The sequence below is a fragment of the Limanda limanda genome, chromosome 2 (genome assembly GCF_963576545.1).
Source record: "Limanda limanda chromosome 2, fLimLim1.1, whole genome shotgun sequence".
In the NCBI taxonomy this organism is placed as follows: domain Eukaryota; kingdom Metazoa; phylum Chordata; class Actinopteri; order Pleuronectiformes; family Pleuronectidae; genus Limanda; species Limanda limanda.
The window spans coordinates 6476559-6499782 of record NC_083637.1 but is presented as its reverse complement, the minus strand read 5'-3'; the positions used below and the strand labels follow the sequence as shown (position 1 = coordinate 6499782).

General features: G+C 43.0%; 1 protein-coding gene across 1 annotated transcript in view; it reads right to left on the bottom strand.

Moving 5' to 3' along the window:
* The window catches only part of LOC133015790 (protein sidekick-1-like), a 159287-nt gene that overhangs the window by 12652 nt on the left and 123411 nt on the right, over nt 1–23224 (bottom strand). The window contains exons 30-37 of the mRNA XM_061083067.1: nt 19976–20170; nt 12566–12767; nt 7658–7761; nt 7450–7520; nt 6522–6660; nt 5039–5095; nt 4845–4946; nt 2057–2172 (exon numbers count right to left, since the gene is read on the bottom strand). Coding sequence (XP_060939050.1) covers nt 2057–2172; nt 4845–4946; nt 5039–5095; nt 6522–6660; nt 7450–7520; nt 7658–7761; nt 12566–12767; nt 19976–20170 — 986 coding nt within the window. The remainder of the gene's footprint in view (nt 1–2056; nt 2173–4844; nt 4947–5038; nt 5096–6521; nt 6661–7449; nt 7521–7657; nt 7762–12565; nt 12768–19975; nt 20171–23224) is intronic.

Below are 23224 nucleotides of genomic sequence, written 5' to 3'. Positions count from 1 at the left end.
CAAAGCATCATAAGTTATATTTACAGCTTCCGAACCAGGAAGCAGCAGCTTGTGAGTGGCACTTGAGGGCAGCATAAAACCATCTCCCTCCCTCGGCGAGCGGCTCCAGTAATGAGATGCAGAATAACTCATCCAGCCGCTCACTCCCAAATAAAACCGTTCTACCTTCTGGATAAGAGAGGAAATTCAATTTACTTTAATACTTTATTTTTTAAGGAAATGGGAAATATCTCTGGTGATGCTTCTGGTGATTCAGTAATCCACTCGGCTGCTGCCGGGGATCTATTTTATTTTTTTGTTTTCCGAGAGTGAGACCTTCAGGATTAGTCTGAAAACCTCCGACATGAATGAACATGAAATGGATTTTTTTTTACAAACATCTCTTCAGTCGAGGAGTTGATTAAAGGGTTTGAGGTGAGGATGGAAAACAGCAGCAGGAGGTTTTGCTTCACGTTGGATCTTTGCGTCTCGTGCACTTTCCTTTTTTAAAAACCTGACCCTTGCCCCAAGTGTAAGATAGAATCTGGTGGTCTGACACATTGTTTGTGGGATTGTAGAAAAATACAGCAGTTTTGGCAGGTCATAGGGCAGGAAATTAATAAGATTCTGTCTATTAACAGTAAAAATAACCCTTTATACCTGCTACTTGGTATATCTGACATGTCCATCACTGACAAATTTAAAAGACTTTATCAGACACTTGCTTTTTATGCTAGAAAGTGTATTCTTTTGAATTGGATCACAGATAAAGCTCCATCTAAGGCTCAGTGGCAAAGGGTTGTATTTGAATAAGTTGTGTTGGACCATTTGACATGTAAACGTCACAGCAATGATGATGTCTTTCGTAAAACATGGGAACCCTTTCTGTCATATGTTGGTCTGAATGTTTCCACCATTCTCACAAGAGGGTTTGTATCATAGCTCAGAATGCTCTGCCTCAAAAGAGGCACTCTGTTTTACCATTTAATTGATTTGCTTTTATTTCTGTATACTTTTATTTTACTTATCTGTTTTTAATTTGTTCTTACTTGTATAGGAGGTGACCCCTGAATCTTCTGCCTGTATGGATTTGAATATGTGTGTGAGCCAAATGTTTGTCTTGTTTTTGTTTTGTGTTGTATTACCTGTTGGAAAACTAATAAACATATATGTAAAAAAAAAACGGACCCTTAGTCTCACCACTAAGAAACAACAACTTCTGTCAAAACAAGGAAAATATGGATCGATTTCCTGGTCAAGAATAAATCAGAATAACTGTTTTCTGCCGCAGGTTTTTCGCTGCTGCTCAGACGAACATCACACACACACCTCCTGACAGGCCCTGCATGGTTTGGTGATACCTCTTCCCCCCCGCCCATCACCCTCAGTGTGGTTAACAAGCCCCTCCAGGGCATCCCAGGAAACCCCGACTGTGGAAAAGCTCTCCGCGGTGAAGTTTGGTGTGAGTCCTTCCTGCTGTGTGCTGCTCATCTCACAGAGCAGGTGTGTTAACAGACGTCTAAACCCTTTAAATTCATTCAACCTTCTCTCTTTGCTCTTTTTCTTAATCTCCTTAACCCCCCCCCCCTCCCCCTCCTCCTCCTCCTCCATCTCACAACCCCTCAAAGCCTCCCTCCATCTCTGGTAGTTTTACCATATTCTCTGAATCCTCGTCTCTAATCAGGATTCTACAGGGATCACTCGCCCGTCTCGTTCTTTCACTCTGCAAATATTACGTTCCCTCCGTTCTTCTCCATTCCTCCCTCCATTCCTCCCTCCATTCCTCCCTCCGTTCCTCCCTCCACTCCAGCAGAAATCAATGTGTCTAAAGCGCAGGACAGATAACCTTGTGTTTGAAGTACTGAGAGCGAGGGGGTGGGACAGGAGAGTTAAGGGGTCGGGGGGGTGGAGTGATATTGAAACCATTAAAGGATATTCAGATTCTTCCTCTAACTTAAGTCTCTCTCTCTCTCTCTCTCTCTCTCTCTCTCTCTCTCTCTCTCTCTCTCTCTCAGAAACGAGCTGTGGGATTATTTGTGTGTGTGTACATGTTTGTGTGTGTGTGTGTGTGTGTCACCTTGTATCCTTGGATCAGTCCATTCTGGGTCTCGAGGGGGGGTGTGTCCCAGGTCACTTCCAGGCTGGAGGGAGACACGGGGGACACTGTGATGGACTGGGGGGCCACGGACGGAGCTGCAGCAGGAGAGAGACACCTTGTTAGACAGGTCTTGTATCTTTGTGAGGACCGTTGTCAGGTTAAGACCTTATTCGTGAAAGTCAAGGAGAAGAACTACACTACCCACAATCCTCAGATGTAGAAATTACGTCATTGATTGGTGGAGCTCATTGTTACCATGGAAATGTTTAACCACAAACCGCGAAAACTATGTTAGCTATGATCAGATCCTCCAGAGTTACTATAGGTTACTACACTACACACTTCATGAAACACTATGTACACAAATACAAGCTACACAAGACAATTTATTACAGCACTATATTAAAATCAAGGTTAAATTCAAGAAGATGTGGTTTGAAAGGGATCATTCGCAATGGATTATGGGATGTGTCGATCTTTCACACATCTACACACAACACACACTCTCGTACCTTTGCCCTTTTTCCCCATTTTACGAATTTCTTTTGCAAATCAAATGTTTTACGGTCATGTCACGACCTCATTTAGCAGTTCGGCCTGGTTCCAGGTTTAAAACTCTTTTTATAAGTTCCATAAGAACCATCAATGGAGAAACTTCTTCAGGAACCAGAGCCGCTCTAAAAGTGGGCGGGATCTGTGACGCTCTACTGGGTTCGGGTTAGGACAAGTGTTGGCGTTCGGCATTGAGCTGATGTTAAGGTTAAGGTTGAGGTTAGGGACTCAGGAATACATTATACCAACAAGTGTCCTTGATATGTTAGAAGTAGAAGATTGTGTGTGTGTGTGTGTGTGTGTGTGTGTGTGTGAGTGTCTGTGTGTGAGTGTGTGTGTGTGTGTGTGCAGCTGGTTGTTACGGAGGAAGTCGGTAAGATATGTTCTATTCTTCCAATTAGAACGGGCCTGAGGCGGAACCTTGTTACTCCAGCGCTCCACACATATGCATGAACAGCTCAGCAGTTGCACCTGAGGCTAAAGAAAAAGGCCATATCACCCCATTTCATCATCCTCCCCCCCCCCTCCGACTCCCGCTGCTTATCCTCACCTCTGCCTCCATCGCATGTGATATGTATAACCTATTAAACTCTACACACACACACACAAATTGGTTATGAATGCAGGACCAGTCTGGAGGAGGGAGTGTGAGATTGGCAAAAAAAACGTGCGGGTGTCGCTATCATAAAGTGCAGATCCCTGTCCGCCCATAACTCTGCCTGAAGGGCCGAGGCCACAGATGATGCTGCTGCACCTCCTCCTCCAGCACCTCCTCCTCCAGCACCTGGATTCCACAGCCACTTTCACCAGGATTCTGTCATCACCATGAAAAGGCTACACCAACTCAAGAGATCTAATCAGAGTGAAACCAGTCCCATAAATGAGCCTTTTTTTGATCAAGACCCAAGATTTATTTTACTGGGGAAACAGTGAAAATGTCAAATAATCCTCTGGCAATATTAAATCCTGGATCTTCCTCCTGAACTGAATCCCAGTCAGAAATGATTGAGTTCTCTCCTGATCCAAATTGCATCCAATCACCAAGTTACATGGTAATTTGTCTTGTATATTTGTGTAATCTTGCTAATAAACAAAAAAACTAACCAACAAACAGACAGGGGGGAAAGATTTAGACTCACACTGAACGATAAACTCAGTTTGGACGACACATGATGGACGTTTAAAGGCCTCACATCCTCCTGCTGTCGTGTCATTCAACTCATCCTGCTCAACATGCTCACTAAGTGTCTTGTAGTAAGTGTGTGTGTGTGTCTGTGAGTGTGTGTGTGTGTGTGTGTGAGATATATTTGCTCTCCTGTCTGATTAATGGATCCTTTGGTTTGACTGGTGAAAGTTAAACAGGGGTTGGGCCTTCACTATAAAATAAATGACCTTGTGCAGCTCTGGATCACTTTCAGACACACACACACCTGCACAGACACACACACACACACACACTTATCTAATCGACAGCACCTCTACGCCTATCAAATGCAATGTCACTCAAGGGGCAGCAGGGGCAGGACAGGAGGCGTGGACACGACAAAGACCGAACGAGAAGAGAATGACAGAAGCATCGGAGCGGACGGGACCAGATTGGATAAAAGCCGACAAAGCAAAGACTCGTTTTGACCAAACAATCCCAAACTCAAAAGTCCACTTTCTGGTTTCTTCTATAGATTTCTACCATATCACAGGCACCTTTCAAAGTGATGGAAATCCTTCACAGCTACTGGGTCAAATCAACAGATCGATCTCCATTGAAACTAAACTCCAGCTCATGATGAAGAGTGGGACACAAACTCTTAACTGAAATGTTCCTTTGTGTGCTTGGAATTCAGCTATTTATCAGCGTACATGGGAGAGAAGAGCTAGAAAAACAATGTTCAACAGTAAAACAGCTTCTCTGGCATTAAAGGGGACATATTATGAAAATTCCACTTTTGTAGTGCTTCTACACGTTAAGGTATCTGGCATGTCCACAGTCCTCAAAACAGGTCAATCTGAGGAGGGCTGTTTTAGAGGTAAAAAGGTAAATGATCCTTGTGGTGTTTTGACCAAAATATGTTACAGACATTTCATTAAGACCCCAAGGAACCATATCAACTTGTGGTAAAATGGGCATACGATGGGTCCTTTAAACAAGTGTTTTGATCCTGAACAAGATGTGTAGCTCACACAGGGATCATGTGTGAAACCAGCGTCCTTCACTGACCTGCTTCTCCCACAGACACCTCCACAGGGACGGAGGCGGGACTCTCTCCGATGATGTTGTAGCTCGTCATAACAATCTGGTAACGGGTGAACTTCTTGAGCTCTGCAGAGAAACAACACAAAGCAGTTTAAAGACTTCACCAGGACACACAAGCCGAGGAGGCGGAGCTGCGGTTTCACTGCCGGACGACTCACGTGTCAACTCGAACTCCGTGAGCGAGGCGCTGCTGACGGTCTTGAAGGTGCTCTTGGCTTGAGGGGAAACACGGAGGGAGAGTAAATCCATAAACATTTCACGTTCAACAATAAATTGTGCAATTATAATGCTATTCGATGGAATGACTGTATTAAAGACGTTTATGTTTCTACTCAATCTACTATAAAGCATGGCGGATATTAATATTTTATTATTGCAATGTTATAGTGCAGTATGGGTGGTCTCATAGGAAGGGGGGGGGCGGCCTTGTGAGGGCTGTTTGCTCAGTCTGTCATCATAGTCACACCTGGTTCCTGCTTTGATGTGGAAATCATCTGAAAAGATCTTTAAAATATACTTTTCAGATGTTCTTTTTCTTAAATATTTAAAAAGCTTTGATTGAAAATGGTATCATGAACACGGCAGACCTTGAGTTCACTACCGGGTTGTAAATCTTCCACAGACGTTGTCACTGAGCTTATTGGTGCAAACTGTTTTCATCTGCGATTCTCTTTCATTGCTTATTTTTTGTGATTTCACATAATACCGACGCTGACATTGAAATATTTTTCATTAAATAAATGAGTTCAATGCGGCGCCTTGGTGAGCAGCTGGTTTGTATGATCTGAAGAACTCACTGATTCATACTGTGTGTGATCGTCTTACAATAAAACTTCTATGAGCCGCAGTAAAGTTCCATAAGAGCAACTGACCGTTTGCTAAACCCCTGAAAAAACTGTAATTCACAAACTTACACAACAGCCGTCAGTTCAGTGTCTTGCTCATGGACACTTGGGCAGTGCAGTGTGGAGGAGCCGGGCGATCAGGACCTGCTCTCTCTCTTCACTGAGCCTCAGCTGCCAATGAGAATAAAGGACCGTAGCTCCACTCAGTGTCTAAAGAGCCTTGAGGCCTTTTATTACCCTCTTAAAAACCCCCAAACTTAGAGGGAATGTGTTTAACAGGGTTTTCATTTGCTCTAAGGAAGTTTGTAAGTGTTTGGCAGGACTGAGTTTACGATCTGCACTTGTAACCACACTTTATTTCCACAGCTGCGGAGAGAATCAACAACTACACAGGTTGGAATGGTCGTAGCTAAATGCAAGTAGGTTATAATACATCATAAACTAAGAATAACATCTACATCGGAAAACAAGAAGTCACATTAAGTATCGTCAGGCTATGAAGATGATCTTGTTTCATTTATCAGATCCAGTGTTTTAGTCCAATAAATTAGGTTTAAAGTTTAAAGACCTTTTACTGGATCCTTGTTATAAATTGAGTCATTGGAAACAAATTAAAAGTCAACCTGCAAATGTGTTTGCCGAAAGTCAGATAGCTACAGTTGTTAAAAATCCCAAAAATGAGAACCCTGGTTTTCTATACCTCTGTCTGCAAACCAGAACCGATGTTTTCCAAAAATGACAGAGGATTTAAAGTGATTGAAATGATACCGTTAGCATTAGCATGTGTAGCACTCACCTGTAACCAGGGAACTGGTGTTGCTGCTCCTGGTCGTCTGGACCTCTGCCTCAGCGGAAGCCGAGCTGTTCACTGGAAGCTCTCTGTAGTACAGCCGGTATCCGGTCAGAACCCCGTTGATGCTGTCGTCACCGGGCCGCTGGCAAACACGCAAACAAGCACACGGCACATGAAGAGAATTAATAATGATCCATTTCCCAAGTAGAAAAACTTCTGAGGGTTTTTTTCTGCTGTAAGTGAAGATAATGTTCATTTTCCCGTGTGAATGACAGGACAGGGGCCGGCTGGAAGAGCAGGGTTCTATCGGTCCACTTTAAAGAGCTGCACAGACACAGAGATGCTTCACTGGCTCTGGCACCCTTGTAAAGGATGATGAAATTGCTGGTGACTTTGTTTTTCCTCTGCCTCCTTCTGCTTTGATACGAGGCGAGAAGGAGCAAGAGGAGACAATTCCAAACCGGCGGAGGAAGAGTGACAAGCGTTGAACTCGCCGGTTCTATATTTATTGTCAATTCACATTTGGCCACAGACTCGCTCCACTTTTCTGTAACTCCCCGGGCTTTTCTTTCTCCTCCATTGATGGACATGGCTGATGTTTGCCTCTCTTGCCCTCTAACATCTCCCCTGCTGCTATATTCTCATTAGGACTTTTCAACATTTTTCCTCCCCACCCGGGACGATCTGTCCCCTCCGTCTGTTCATCCTTCTCTCCCTTCATCTCCTCAATCTGTCTCTGCTGCCCTCTGAACTTCCCTGCTTCAGTAACAATGGTAATTTCCTCCCGGGAGTCTGCAGCAATCTCACGTAAATGATTAACCCGCACTCCCAAGTTTGTTTCTGTGTGGGTCTGTGAGTGTCTCTGTGTGTGTGTGGGTCTGTGAGTGTCTCTGTGTGTGTGTGGGTCTTGTTGTTGTTGTTGTGACGATACCTTCCACTGCACCAGGACTGAGGTGGTGGTTGTGGGCTTCACCGCGAGGATCACCGGAGGCTGATCGGGAACTAGAGAGGAAACACAGGAAGAGAGTGAGGATGAGGAAAAGACACAGAGACAAGCTTCTGTCCATCTTCTTCACTGCTTTGTTTTAAAATCCACACATCCCCTCATCCTCCACTTTCTTCTCCTCCCAGTCTCTCACCGTCCTGCAGAGTCGTCACAGCCTCCGTCTCTTTGCTGAGGACGCTGTCCCCGACATCGTTGGTGGACAGCATCCGGAACTTGTACGATGTGAAAGGCTCCAACCTACAGACCAAACACATTTATATGTTTGATATATATGCATTCAGTGAGGAGGTTATATCTCTATAAGTGTTTCGTTGATGCTCTTGAGAATAATTCATGGATCAAGTATATTTAGGGGACAGACATTTATGAGTCTGGGCAATTTGGTGCGGATCCAAATCAAAATCCTGGGCCTAAGCCGAGGTATATATTTGCATTTTGGTTCAGGCATGAATTTATAAATCGGTTGATTAGAATATTGAGAAATGGTCTTGCTGCACAGAGATCCACAGAGATTGTTTCAGTGTGATTTTGTTATCACTAAACCAACTGATGAGGGGATTGCATCTGAAATTCATCCAATAAAACCACAGCAATACAATTACACTCATAACTTTGAGCAGGACTTGTGTAACACTGCGACAGCTGAAGACGACGTCTCCTCTGGAGCAGCTGTGCCTTGTGATCATCAATCAAAAGGAAACTTTTCTCAGTGCTCACAATGGATTTTCACACAGTGGAAGCACCAGGTGTTAATGCAACTCTCAGGGTTTTTTTGGGGGGGAACTTGAAAGATGTTTCACGGGTGAAAATTGTATCTCCGTGGCTTCTCTTAGCTGCAGGACTGAGCTTCAGTCTGTGGTGGTTTCACAGTTGGTACTTGGACTCAGTTATTACTAGTGTGTCTGTCACCTGTGAGGGGGGGGACAAACAGAGGTAGAGCTCAGGTAGATATTTGTTTCCCCTCAAAGTCCATTCATTCACTCATCCACTGTGTATGTAGACCACATGTGGCAGGAGGGTGTGTGGAAGAAACCTTTGTGCATCTCCTCTGGCTTCATGAACACGTGGAAGACTTAGCACCACTGTGTTTGGATAAAATTGATTCTTGCCAAAGTTGCTGAGCTGTTTCCGCTATTTCTGTTAATCTTCATTCCAAACCAGTGTGTGCTCTCACTTCTTCGGTCTGTGGTGGTTTCACAGTTACAGGTACTTGGACTCAGTTATTACTAGTGTGTCTGTCACCTGTGAGAGGAGGACACATCGAGGTAGAGCTCAGGTAGATATTTGTTTCCCCTCAAAGTCCATTCATTCACTTATCCACTGTTTCATGAACACGTGGAAGATTTAGCACCAGTGTGTTTTGATAAAATTGAATCTTGCCAAAGTTGCTGAGCTGTTTCCGCTATTGGTCAATAAAATATATTTTTGTTAATCTTCATTCCAAACCACAGTGTGTTCTCACTCCTTCGGTCTGTGTTCAGTTATTCAACATTCAGTGCAATTCCTGCCTTGTTAAGGGATATTTAAATGTTTCTTTTCCCTTGTTACTCGAACAAAAAGAAAAACAACGTTCTATAGAATACACAGAGAATTCAGCTCATCAAAACATTACTCTACAGCCCACAGGTGGTGAGAGAATCCACTAGGTGCTTTTAACTCTGGCTCCTCCACCTCCAACAGGTGTGTTTTGCCCTTTCCACTGGTCTCTAAAGATCACACAAGGTCTTGAATATTAATTATCATACACCTTTCCTAATTGTCTCCCCTGCCAAAGCATTTTCACGACCACGTTTTATCTATATTTCTCCTCTGTGCAGACGGAAAGCCTTAATCAGAACAGGAAGACAATTTACACCGGTCATATTGAAACCAATTTACCCAAGAGCCACTTACAACCTGTCCGACGAACACGGAGCCATTCACAGCAACTCGCTGAACGAGTCTGCTGCACAGCTGCTAATAGTTCCAACACCCTCTCTCCCTCGCGCTGGGAAATTGATTACAATTTTTAAAAAAGGACAGGTGGCTGCAAAACAGTCATTTTTCTTAATTCTTAATGTATCTAACCCATTATAAACACCGGTTAACAAGAGTGATTCAATAATTAGCAACAAGAAGTCATTCCACTGCTGCTCCTGAGTCTACCTGCAAGGTCCCACTCCAGACTGTGTTTACAGAGCGACTGGGAGACAGAGGAGGACCAGTGAAAAATTCAGCGGCCGACAGAAGAACTGCTCAAGTGTCTTCTTGTATAATAATGAGCCGGGCACAATGAGGGACAAGAAGGGCCCTGTGGGGTTGTGGGTATCGTAGGAATAGAACATCAAAGATACCGAGCTCAAAGAGGGAGGGGTACCAGCAGCACTGGGAGGATGTTGAGGACAGTGCTTGAAAGTGTGAGCCTCTGTGTGTGTGTGTGTTTGTGTGTGTGTGTGTGTGTGTGTGGACTCAATGTGTGTGTGTCTGCGAATGAGCCCGGGGACTTCGATGTTTTGGTTCCAAAGATGTCTCGCTGGAAAACAACAATTAAGGACAGATAACAAGTAAGTATGAGCGTGAGCAAACGGAGATGTGAGCTAATTCCTCCATCCGGCGGCGTAATGAGAGCATTCAGTGATAGAGAGAGCTTGAAAACGCCGTGGTCGTGGCAGATCGACTCTCCCTGAGGCAGGTTGGGTGCAGTGACACTGAGAGAAACAGTCTTCAGCATCTCAAACAGTCCTGAGATAGCTCATGAAGGAGCTCACTGAACAGCGCCACGAAGCAGGAGACGCACACTAAACACAAATAAGCCTCATCAGGGTTCTGCTACTCGGGTCTGACCACTATCACCTGCTGCTGTAATGACAGTCTCAACAGGGAGGAGAGGATGGAGGGATAAAGAGAGAGAGGAATGGAAAAGAAGCAGCGTTCAACTGGAGCCCAGGACGAGTGGCTGTGAAGCTCGAGGAACGTTTGATGGGTTATGAAAGCCTTGGCTGCTGGTGGTTGGACGGAAGGTGGTGGCAGCAACTGGGACGAATGCTGGGAAAGTAAAACTGGAGGAAGAAAGAGAGATAACGGATAAACGGCAGAGAGAGAACTTGAAAGCATGATGGCAGAGATAGAGAAAATATTAAGAAAGATAAACAGACAGAGCTGCTCCTGCTGTGCCTGTGATCAGGTGACTCAGCTTCTCCACAGCTCTGCAGTGATTATGATTATTCTGGTCTGTCTGGTTTTCCTTTTTTCCTCCATCAACCTTTTCTTTACTTTCTGTGGTGAATTCATGCAAATGTTTCTGTTCTAATTCTCAGTTCTTTGCTTTGAGAATTCACAGCATCCCTCCTCCCCGAGGACGCATAAACATTACAAGATTTTTACCGATTGTTTCAACTAGTCTAAATCCAAAATGATGCACTAAACCCAACTGTCCATATTGAATATATATACATAAATATATATTTATATAACAGTAATTGTTGCTGTTTTCTCCAGAGATTCTTGACGTGGTCGAATCGATGCCTAGGTGAGCCCTCTCCCTCCTTGGATACCGTTGCTAGGGCCTGTCAAGCTTTCTGATGTCACGTAGCACATGTCAGACATTTCAAATAAACTCTTTTTAAAAATACTAATCTAGTGAAAGGGTTTTAAAAATACACTGGCTGGCCACAGACATGATGCTGAGCTGAAAGCCTGAGAGGACGTCAGAGCAGAACTGTTATTGTGTTACAGCAAAAGATGACGAAGAAAACATTTGAAATCAGATTTTCCTTCTGACATTATCCTCTCGAGCTGCTCAGCTTCGACTCATGGAGAGACAGACAGTGAAGATCCACTTCCCTATCGGAGAATCGGTCTGAGAGTATTGGAGACCGCTGGAAGTTAAGATGTTTGTCTCGTGAGGCCTCGCTGGGTTTGCTGGAGTGTAAACTTTCTCAAATCCAATAAAGAGCCGGACAGAGACGTTAATGTTCAGCTGAATCCTTAAAAGCACACGGGGAAGGACTTCAATGCTGCTGCTGCTGTGAACGCAGCTTTGTGATCTTTCTTTAAAACCTAATAAGAAAGAAACTCCTCATGGAAGAAGCACTCAGAGCTGTCGGTTGTGAGTTAAATTAGCAGAAGTCGTGCAAACATTGCAGGTAACGTCAGAGCAAACATCTATTCTGTATTCTGTCGCTGCCTTGACGACTGTACGCGGGTGCATCAACTCAATGCACCTACCTACAGTTGCTAGGCTAGTTTGTGGGGGCCAGCATGATGGTGCAGTAGCTACGTCTGTGTTTGACCCCGGGTCACAAACTCTTCAAGGTTCTTCCCTCAGGCAGGAGGCTGCGGTCGATCAGGACCAAAACCTCACGCCATGGGACCAGCTTCTTCCCAGCTGCAGCTGGCCTTATCAACACGGCCCAGGACCCCCCCCACCAGACTTGGACTTTAATCCCGCCCCCACGCCTCAAGGATGTGTTACATTAAGACATATTTTATTATATAATATTGCATATCATTGCATATTGCAAATTGACATTGCTTTCTCCTGTTTTGAATTTTGCATTTCACTTTTTACTTTATTTTTTATATCTTTTATATCTTTTTATTTTATATATTGTTTATTTTGTTTCTTATGTGTGTTGTATTTATTGTGTTTTTATGTTTTTATGTTCATTGTTCGCACCAACAACAAGAGCAAATTCCAGGTAGGTGTAAACCTACTCGGCAATAAACACATTCTGATTCTGATTCTGATTCTGATTCTGGTGAGTTAGAGGCTTTATGGTGGAGGTTGGATGTTTTCCTCTCAACGTCCCAACACATGCAGGTCCAGTTAATTGGTGACTCTACATTACCAACAGGTGTGAATGTAAGAGTGAAAATCCCTGTTTGTCAGGACTTTAATGAACTGGCCTCTCGTCTTTTACCCAGTCTGAGCTGGGATCAGCTTGGAGGAGAGGCTGAAGCAAACAGGCAAGTGGTGGAGTAAACGTACTATATTCTGTACATGCTTCGATGTGTGTGTGTGTGTGTGTGTGTGTGTGTGTGTGTGTGTGTGTGTGTGTACCTGTCCACGCTCCAGGCGGTCACGTTGTGTGGGATGTCAGCGATGTGTGTGCTCCAGTCCCCACTGGGCAGCTGTTTGAGCTGCACAGTGAAGTACCTGAGGGGAGAGGAGCCCGACCCCCCCGTCACCCAGTGGAGGTGCAGGCGCCGAGACTCCACGCTGTCCTGAGGAACGTACAACTTCCTCGGTGGCTGCGGCCGCTCTGTGGAAGCGGAAAAGAGGAGAAGATATAAAACGATGAGAGGGGAAGGAAATGGAAAATATAGGCGAGGGAGCATTTAGAAGTAAAAAAAAGTATTCTGACACATTTTGAAAACCCAGTCAAACATAAAAGCTGCTACAGGAGTATTTTTGTTCGTAAGCATTAATTCACTTTAGATTTAGAGTTGGCGGACAAATCAAAAGACGGAATTATCGCTCATTATCGTGTTTGAAGGAGGTGTTGGATGCAAAGGGTCAAAACTCCCACAGATTTATCTCCCATCGCAGACGTGGGTGTTTGTTATGGAGAGAAGTTTGCAGTCGCTTTGACCTTTTTTCCACCGACAAATAATAAGAAAACCAGACAAAAGAGTTTAAGAAAGGTGTTTGTGCCGTTAGAAGCCGGATTGTGATGCTAGAAGTTCACCCGCAGTCGTGATACATGGATGTGTGGGATTTGTGTTAAAGCTCGAACAAGAGAGTTGGATGTTTAGCAGTGGAAACCATAGACTGTTTGTAAAGACAGATGACGCTTCTCAAGTTTATCCCGATATCCAGAAACAAAGCCAAATGATCCCGGATACGAAAGCCGCCATTTTGCACATGTGGAGACTCCAGACTTACTTGAAACATGAACAACAAACAACAAACATTAATGTGATAAGAACCACCTGCAATGACAGAAACCATCTTCGAGAACATGTGACTTTTTAGTTTGGTCAATGTCCCATCTGCTAACATGGAGGAGGTGGGGTTTCCCCAGCCACCAGGGGGCGAACAAGATGCTTTGGCTTCACTTTTGAGGAAGCCGTCATTTATATACAGATTATGTTGGAAACTCACAGATTACGACTTCTAGAAGAAGCTTTCAGTTAGTTTCAGTTCAACTTTGGATTGAATTAATTTGAATACAGCGTGAATCTCTACCAGAACTCATGTAAGAATCTGATTAGAGACAAGAAATCAGTTTTTCAAAGAGTAAAATCTAGATGGAGAAATCCAGGCTTGTCTAATCCCCCCCGCTTTGACTAAAGAATCCAATGTTTAATAAATCAGCTTACAGCCGACTCAGCTGGAACCATGCAGCCCTAAATGCATGTAAATGCACGTGTGAGATGATCGCTGTGTGGGAACATATACGCATTCGATATGTTTCTCCACTCATCCGTTCCTGCTTCTCCTTTGATTTCCCTCTGATGTGTCGCCACAGATATTGAAATGAGTGGTGACCTGAACAAAAGGAGGCCATCACGGACCAGATGCTGCAAACAGCTTGAAACACTGGACACGAACGTCCTGCGTTTACATCACACACGTGCAGCAGTGTGACTGCTGCAATGAATATATATGTGTTTAAATGAAACAAGACATCTAACCACTGCGGCGTAAAAGAAACAATATTCTCAGCAGATTGCCAGCGTGTGTGTGTGTGTGTGTGTGTGTGTGTGTGTGTGTGTGTGTGTGTGTGTGTGTGTGAGAGAGAGAAAGAGAGAGACTGTGGATTTGTCTTCACTATTCAATTAGGAGATGAAAGATGGCTCCAGGAGTCATTGTCTTTGTGCGACTGTGTTGCCGGTAGCTGTGTGTGATCAGTGGACATGGATACACACATACTGTATGTGCACGTAGACACAAAAACAAAAACACATGGTCGGGGGGGCATTACTGTTTAATTTCAGGGGCGGGGGGGGGTTATCGATTACGTCTAGAAATAAAAGCGCTATCGATTCTCTCTGAAGTTTAATTAATCGCCACTTACGCTTTGAAACATACGCAGAAGCACACACACACACACACACACACACGCACACACACACACACACGCACGCACACACACACACACACACCTTCCCTCATTCATCCTTATCACAAGTCATTTTAGTCAAATCTGTCCGTCTCCCTCTTTCCCTCTCCTCTTTATTCTTCATCTTCATCCAGATTTCACTCTTCTCTGCCTCCTTTGTTTCTCTGATCCCATCTGTGTCTCTCTGTCTGTTTCCCTCTCGTTCTGTTCCCCTGTAAAGATCATGTTCTGATAATCAGCTCATAACTGTCGGAACACGTACATGCCCTTTGAGAACTAACACCACTGTTTACTGCTACACCGCGGAGAGGGGGGGGGGGGGATCTGCACGTCTTTGGAATGTGGGAGGAAGATGCTTTCGAACCAGGAACCTTCACGAGACTTTTCCCTTCATACAATATACATATGATTGATTTAGTGTTTAATGGAAGTCTATTGTGACGTGTACACTTTTAGTTATTTCTTCATATTCAGCATTATATTAACACTATTTATCTTGACTTTCTTTCAGTTTTAACCCCACACTGTGGTAATCTGGTCAGAACTGGTCAAAATGTGGTGCCAAAGAAGCAGCGAACAAACAGGAAACACCAATGAGGCTCTTCTAAGTGCTCGCCGAGGGGGGGTTAGGGTGTATTTGATTTAGCCTTAAGTTTGACTAGTTGGATACTTTGGTTAAAAAGAGTGTTTATCTCTTTTATATAGACAAACTGTTCTGTTTTGTTTGATTTGTATTTGGTTTGTGTGAAGTCGATCTACTTTGTCTTCATATCAGGAGGTTAGTTCTCTTTATCTGGAATTCACTTTTTTCCTTTAATGGTAAATACTGTTTATTCCTAACTTTCAAAAATCCACCCGTGACCCCTCATGACCTCCAGCTCCGTCCCTCACCGTGTGCTGCTAGAAGAAGGAGATGATGGGGTGGAATGGGGGGGGGGATGGATCCTGCTAAATAAAGCAACTGCTTCATTCATTACCTTATCAGTTATCACCCTCTTGGAGACAAACACCCGATTAGACAAATATCTCTGGAGGGAATCACAGTTTTTGTCCATGATACATGCGGCACGTTAACGCTGCCTCACACACACACACACACACACACACACACACACACACACACACACACACACACACACACACACACACACACACACACACACACACCCCCGCAGGCCCACTCAAAAAAGCAATTTTCTCTTTCCAGGGATTAAGTTGGTCTCTCCAGCATCATCAGAAAGAAATCTCTATTAGAGCATTCTGTCGATCTCCCAGTGAGAACGGGCCATTATGTTACTGAAGTGGAACAGGGAACCACTGGATTCTGTTTCTAAAGAAATCCTGATAATGATGCTGCCGATGTCACGATATCTGATCCAATTAAAATGCGCTACACACGCCGAGAGCTGCGAGCGGAATATCAGACATCATGATTTCTAGTTTTTCATAAAAATTCACTGTCACGATTTATTATAAGGACTTTTGTAGCATTTCAATGCTTCACCAGACGTGTGGCCGACAGAGAGAATTGGACAAAGAGATCAGGGACGGACGTATATGAAAGGTTTCGAGTCGTGTTTCAAAAAGTCAAAGTTATTCTTCCGATGGTCCATTGAGACACGAGAGCCGCTGTTACTTTAGAAGTGACAATGAAAGTGATCTTTTACTTTCAATGGATGCCTCCTCTTTTCTCAGGAGTAAAAAACCTTTGGAAATTCATTTTGCTTAACATTTAATTTTAGGAGAAGGAAAATTAATTATCATAGATTATCAAAAAAAACAGTTTCCAGGAGTAACAATGCAGTGTTTTTAAAACTTAGTTTGGTGAAAGATGAAAAAATATGATGGACAGTCAATTGTCCATGTCTTTACAGTGACTATAATCAATATTCTTTTATTAAATTGAATCAGGATGAACTATAATGGGAATCATAGGGAATTATCCCCCTGCTCTACAGACCTTTTTTCTCAAACTGGCAACAAGAACACTTTCAAAATATCGTTTCAAACTAGAATTCCCGACCACTGTCTACAACCTATTCATTATTAAAAAAAGATATTCACCAGATGTCAGCGAGTTCATGAAACATCTATTTTTACAGTTGGCTTCCTGCTGTTCACTCTGTTAACTTAACACAATCTTCTCCTGTCGCAATTTAGTGAAAAATAGCATTTATGCGGTGCAAAATAAATTCAACTGTATAATCTGGTGCACATGTCAACCGGTAATTGCATCAATTAAATAAATAGTTCTGAAAATACACTGAGAGGAGATAAAAGCATCACAACCTAAAAAGTGAAAAAGAAACTTTATTCCTCAGTCGCTTTAGCTCTTTTAAAATCAAGTCACTATAAAGAGCTGTTCCTCCTCTTTGTCCATCAACTGCCTGAAGGAGAAAATGTCAATTCCAGGTTCCAGGTTCAACAAAACTAACGAGAGTCACAGCTCAGTCTCCGATATCTCTGTTCGTATGACTGTTCTACTTCATCTACTCTTCTGAATCACACGTCTTGCCACAAAAGACAAAATTACCTCAATGGAGGACTTCTTCCCTTCCCACACCAGATCATGATGCTATGAGTCGGTGAGAGAAAATCTTCGTTTCACTCGACAAGTCAGTTAATTTGAGTCTGTTTAGTAACACAATAAACACAACAAGCGTTTCATGAACTGTTGCACAGATCCTCGGGGGAGTATTTGAAACTCCAGACGCTCGTTATTCCCTCGTACAACTAATACCTGGTGATTTCAATATCTACACATGTCGCCGTGCATGCTCTGTTAAATCCGCTGGAGATTTTAAATGTCATTTCATCTTTTTTCTCTTTGAACAGCGACTCGTGGAAAAGGTCAGACGTCTTATTTTTGCTCCAACATTTGGAGCCCAGTACAAACGCATCGTGCACGTTCAGCCACTAACTGCTCGTTGGATCATGGAGGATCCGTCCGAGCTGTTTGCTTTTCTGCGTCTGGACTTTTATCTTTAGCAAAGATTTCATAAAGACCACGACTCATTACACCCGTTAAATAGAGATCATAACAATTGTAAATGCAAAAACTTGCCTTGACTTTTCCGTACCATTCCAACACTTTAAGAAATAGCAAACCTGAAATGTCTCTGACCAATTTGCCTCTATTTGAAAGTTAAAACACATGATTGCCTACTATAATAGACTATGATACAAGTTTGAAGAGCTCAGGTTCAATTAATTAACATTCATCAAGTCACTCCTGCTTAACATTGGCTCATTTACAGGATTTCCTGACCAATCTGGTTTATTTAAGACCTCTTATCTTGCATATTCATCTTTGTAATGGAATGTGAATTTCCTTGCTGGTTCCTGATGCATGAATGCAGCACAGGACGCAGCTTCATAAGTAGCAGGACTGGATGAAGAAAGCAGATTTTACTCGTCATTACTCAAAGCCTCCGAGCTCACACCCCATTATTCTAGTTGAATTATCCAGTAATGTAGAGAAGTATTTTTTTTTTATAAATAGAAAACAAAGACACTTGTTATGCTGGTTCCATTAGTGTGTGATTTCATACAGTTCCAGAATTTAATCACACTCTTCCCGGGCCTGTGTTCATTCATTTTTAAAGAGAGAGAGAGAGAGAGAGAGTGATTTTTAACAATCACACACAACACAAATTACTGCTCTTTGTCATTTTTTCCCCACGTGAATGAAGATGTACGACACGTCTCACTTCCTACCAGTGCACACAGAGGAACCATTAACGTTTTCCTCCTTCTCCAACTCGCTGTTGCAGCTCTGTTGCACCTATAACTACATATATGTCTTATTAACTATTAAATGGGGCTTTCAACCACATCTTATGTTCCTCAGCAGAGAGAACAGGGACTGGACTGTGTTTATAAAGAGTTATTCTGGTCTTAACGACCACTCAAAGCTCTTGAAAGTACAGCTGACATTCACATATTTTGGTTTTGTTTCATGCATCTTACATTTGAGAGTGTGTGTGTGTGTGTGTGTGTGTGTGCAGATGTCAGAAGCAATTTGAGTATTTTGCTGAATTAAATGTTTTACTATTCTTTTATGCTGCAAAATATTGTTTTGAAAGAAGCAACAGTGATGATTAGAAAAGCTTCGTTGTCCATTAACAAATATCTCTGTGTAAACGAATCTCTTTGCTTCTAATCCCTATTAAAATTAATTTGTGTTCCTTAAATTAAAGCACAGGGGAATAGTTTCAAAGAGGAAACCGTCTCTATCGTTCACTCTAGTTAGTTTGAGTTCCTTCACAACACTTTGCCATCAGCCTCAGGACGACGCTATAGTTAAACACACCGGCAGTGAGACTCCAGGCAGAGCTGAGAATATCACCTCTCATCAGATGTGTGCCTGATGAAAAGCTGCCTTGATGAATCACTCACATCATCTCAATGTTTCCTGTCACACTCTACAAACACTGTTCAAATTAGATTTCTATAAATTCTTTACGTACGTTCAGCACTTTGTGTTTCGGGGTGAGAGGCGGAGTGTCGGATGTTAATAGGAGCGTGATCCCGAAGTTCTGCTAAAGTCACTGATGTTTGCCTGCAGAGACTTCTGGGTCTGCATGGGAAACTCCATCTACTTGAACTCCATCATACGGGCCTGTGCTCTGTGTCGGCCACTGAGTTCCTCTGAGGAACGCTGGCTGACATTTCCGTCCCTGCACAAGAGGCGATCACAGTCCGGACTCGTTTGTTCTCTGGTGGAGGAACAAGCTACCGAATGCTACCAGAGAAGAAGAGTCCTTCTCGTTCTGCAATCCCGCACCCCCCAGGCTCAGAGACAGTTTCATCCCCCAGGCCATAAGACTTTTAAACTCCTCTGAACTGCAATAACTCCACCAAACCAGCACCCTGGCATATTTGAATATTTGCACTACTGCACAAATTGCACTATTGTTGTTTTATTTTTCTCTTCATCCGTACAGACATATATTTAGATATATATATTTTATTTTCTATTTTAAATTGTATTCTATTTTAGACTATTTCTATTTTTATTTTATTTTTTTGATAATTACTTGAGCATTGCTTAAAGAGAGCCTGTGACTCAAGTATTTCATTGCCAGCGACTGCTTTATGTTATCTCTGTGCATTTGACAATAAAAAAATCTTGAATCTTGAATCTCCTCCCTCTTGAAGACTCTCCTCCTCTGAGAGCACCTCCTCTCTCAACCCAACTAACTCCCTAACATGCCTGACAAGCACTCACCTCCTTCCCTCAACTCCTAAATTTGATCTTGTTGAACAGATTCACCACTTAGCACTCACTTCAAGGTCTACACTGCTCTGAAGATTTACTATGGACCCTCAGTTCTAAGTCGCTTTGGCATCTGCCAGATGAGTAAATGTGAGAGTCAATGTAAATGTACGTGTGTGTCCTTTACCTCTGCGTTCCGTGGTGACCACCCGGGCCTCCTGCTCCTCCCCCCAGCCCACCGCCGTGCGAGCGGTGAGTCGGAACACGTAGGTCTGCTCCGAGGAGAGTCCCGTGACCGTGAACTGCCGAGCGTTGGAGCCCACCTCCACCGTGGTCCAGCGCAGAGGGTCCCGGCTGTCCAGGCAGTAGGAGATCTGGTAGCCTGGGGAGGGACAGAAGCATTAAAGACGCAGGAAGATATTTTGAGTGTGACTACGATTCCTCGGTGTGTTTTTTTGTGGCCTACTTTCCATCAAGGAACCCACAGGAATCAAAGGAGGAACAACATGAGACAGGAGAGAGTCTGGAAACACGGCTCCGCGATGCCAGAGAACACAAATCACATCTCCACAACAAACACCAACAGGAAAACACACTGTTCACTTACACGTCTTCACCACAAACTGCGTGTGAAGACAAATTATGTAACTGTTGCCACTATATTACTTTAAAATGTTGTAAAGGTTTTCCAATGTATATTTTGTATTTGTATATAGCATTATTGTGTAATTAGAGATAAGACTTTTATTTTGACGCCTCCGCTGAGCTGCTTGTGAGAGTGAGAGACACAGAGAAGCAAGCAGAGGTAGTTACACACACGTCTAAGAGTTCGTAGATGATAAGAAGATTCCTTTTCAGAGCATGCAGCCAACGAAGTATTTTGTCTGTTTGTTATTTACTTTAACCTTGATTGTAATCATTGATACTGTGTTTGCTAACTAGCTAACGTTGTGTGTTATGTCTTTGTTACCGTGTATAACCTAGTGTTCACGGTTTGATGTGGAGAACAAGACTTCATTAAAAACCCGTAGAGGAAACCATGTGTTGTCTGACTGTGCTTGGGAGGGAGTCACAAATGAAGTGTCTCCACCTCCCCCCCCACTATTTAGAAATGAATCCGAAATATCCCAGATAAGAATGTTGTGCATTTGGGGAAATAGTCTTATCGGGGGAAAGGAGTCACAGAAGCAAAGTCCCAGTGATACACACACACACACACACACTGGAATCAGGAGTCACACAAGTTCTATATAATCAAATAACATCATATAAATACATTTAATATACATCAAGGTGATAAGAAATACCTAAAATAAAAAACTGTCTTAGAGTAAAAATGTATTTGATGTGTACTTTTACTTTTTTAAGTTTGACCCACGTCCCACGTTCGAGCCGTCAAGGCCTCAATCTTTATCGATATTTCCATTTTAGACTCTCATTCCCAATAACATCTTAACATTCCACTCACACTCACACACACACATTCCCCCAACACATTATGTAATCATACATCCGAGTGCTGTCCCCTTGGCTGTGACCCATGGCGAACACGGCTGACGTCTGTTTCTCTGTCTCCTGTGCAGCCGGCCATGTAATAACACAACCACACTTTAACACATACACACACACACTGTGAAACCACTGATCCCAGACCAGGCTTTCCACAGGCCACTGGCCACTCACACAAAAAGAAAAAACCCTGAACATGAAGATTGTATTGTACACCAAAACACGCACAATCACGCTTCCATGAAGTCACACAAAACATCTGAGGAGGGAAAATTGTGGGGATGATAATCTGCTCAGAGGAAGATAATCTGGTTGTGTGGTTGATAATCTCATCAGATCGTCTGAGTCTGTGTTAATGTGCACGCAGCGTGTGGGAGATTATCGGATAACAGCTACACTACAAATCCTCTCGCATCCGAACAATTGGGTCAGAGCGCTTCATTACGTTCGCTGCTGAATCTCATTAGCACGTCGCTGCCATCAGAGGCACGAGTTTAAATCTCCATTACAAAGTGACTGTGTCATGTCGGGGAAAGGCCAGCTCCGTCTTCCAGAGACAGATTCAACATCCTGATTCTTCCGGCTTTTCAAAAACCTGTATCTGCATGTTGTTGTGTCCTTGTCTGAATTGATTTGTGTCGTACAGGAGCAGCAGTGCCACCACCGGAGCCACTTGAAAGTAAATAGCAGTGAATTCTTTGTGCTGTGCTTTTACTTTAATATAATTCTGGAGCTGAACGCTTATAAATAAAACTCTGGACGGTAGTGAATGCAGGTCACACTGACTCGTCTCATCCCTCAACTCCCATTTCAACACGACAAATTGTATATTGTGTTAAATCATGTCTCCTTGTGTAGTTGTATCAGTGAATCTGAGGATAAAACTCCACTGAGGCTCAAACAGACAAGGTTCTATACATCATCTCCTTTTAGACCTGTCAGCTCTTTTCCTCTCCAAACTGTGACTGAATGCTGAACGTTAAAATTATCACTTTTCACTCTTATGATCGTAATTGATGTGTTATTTTTATGTCACGGCTTGTTTTAATGGATTGTTATATATCACATCTATATGAGATATTTATCTGAAGCCCTGGAGATGAGCCTAATGGTCGGATTGCGGACGGATTAATTGAAGGGTTGATTTGATCCGCTTCACTAATTTACTCCTGCGTTTACTGCTACTTATTTAAATTTGTAACAGTTTGTTTTATTTCCATGTGTATAGAAAATAATCATCCATCCATCCTTGATTGAAATAAACCATTGAAGCAGTTTTGTGGGATCTCTGTGTAAAAACACATTTGTCCTGTATTGGCCACGGTTCTTGGAGCCAAATAGGTGTTTTCTATTTTTTGGTTAGTTGCCTGATTTGAAACTTGTGTCGTATAATTTGTGGAACTCAGGAACACACTCCTTTGTGTTGACATTCAACCTGAGCTGTCAGAACCTGTTTGGACAAAGATTGAGAAGTGATATTCGGGTCGGGTTGTTCACCTGGGACTCGGGTGAGAAAGCAAGCAGCTTCTCCTCCATTGTGCGTTCTGTTCCTCACAGACGCTTTGTTTCTATTGGATGTGTATGTGTTTGTCGTACTTGGCAATAAAAAACAACAACAACCTTGTGCAGCACAAGCTATTGAACAGAATGGTTTTCGGAGCACAGCAGGGGGCGCTGTCTAATTGTTCTGAGCCAATTCCCCAATTGTTAGCTTTTTTAAACAGTGCATGAAATAGAGAAATTGTTATAAAGTCAAAGCAGAGATGTTTGAGAGATGAAGGTGGTGTGTGTGTGTGCGTGTGTGTGTGTGTGTGTGTTATTCAAACCCTTGTGTTAAATTGGTTATGACACGCCTTTTGGAACAAATTAAAAATGAAGTACTAAAACCAATTAAGTAGTATAACATATACAAACTGACTTGCCTGAA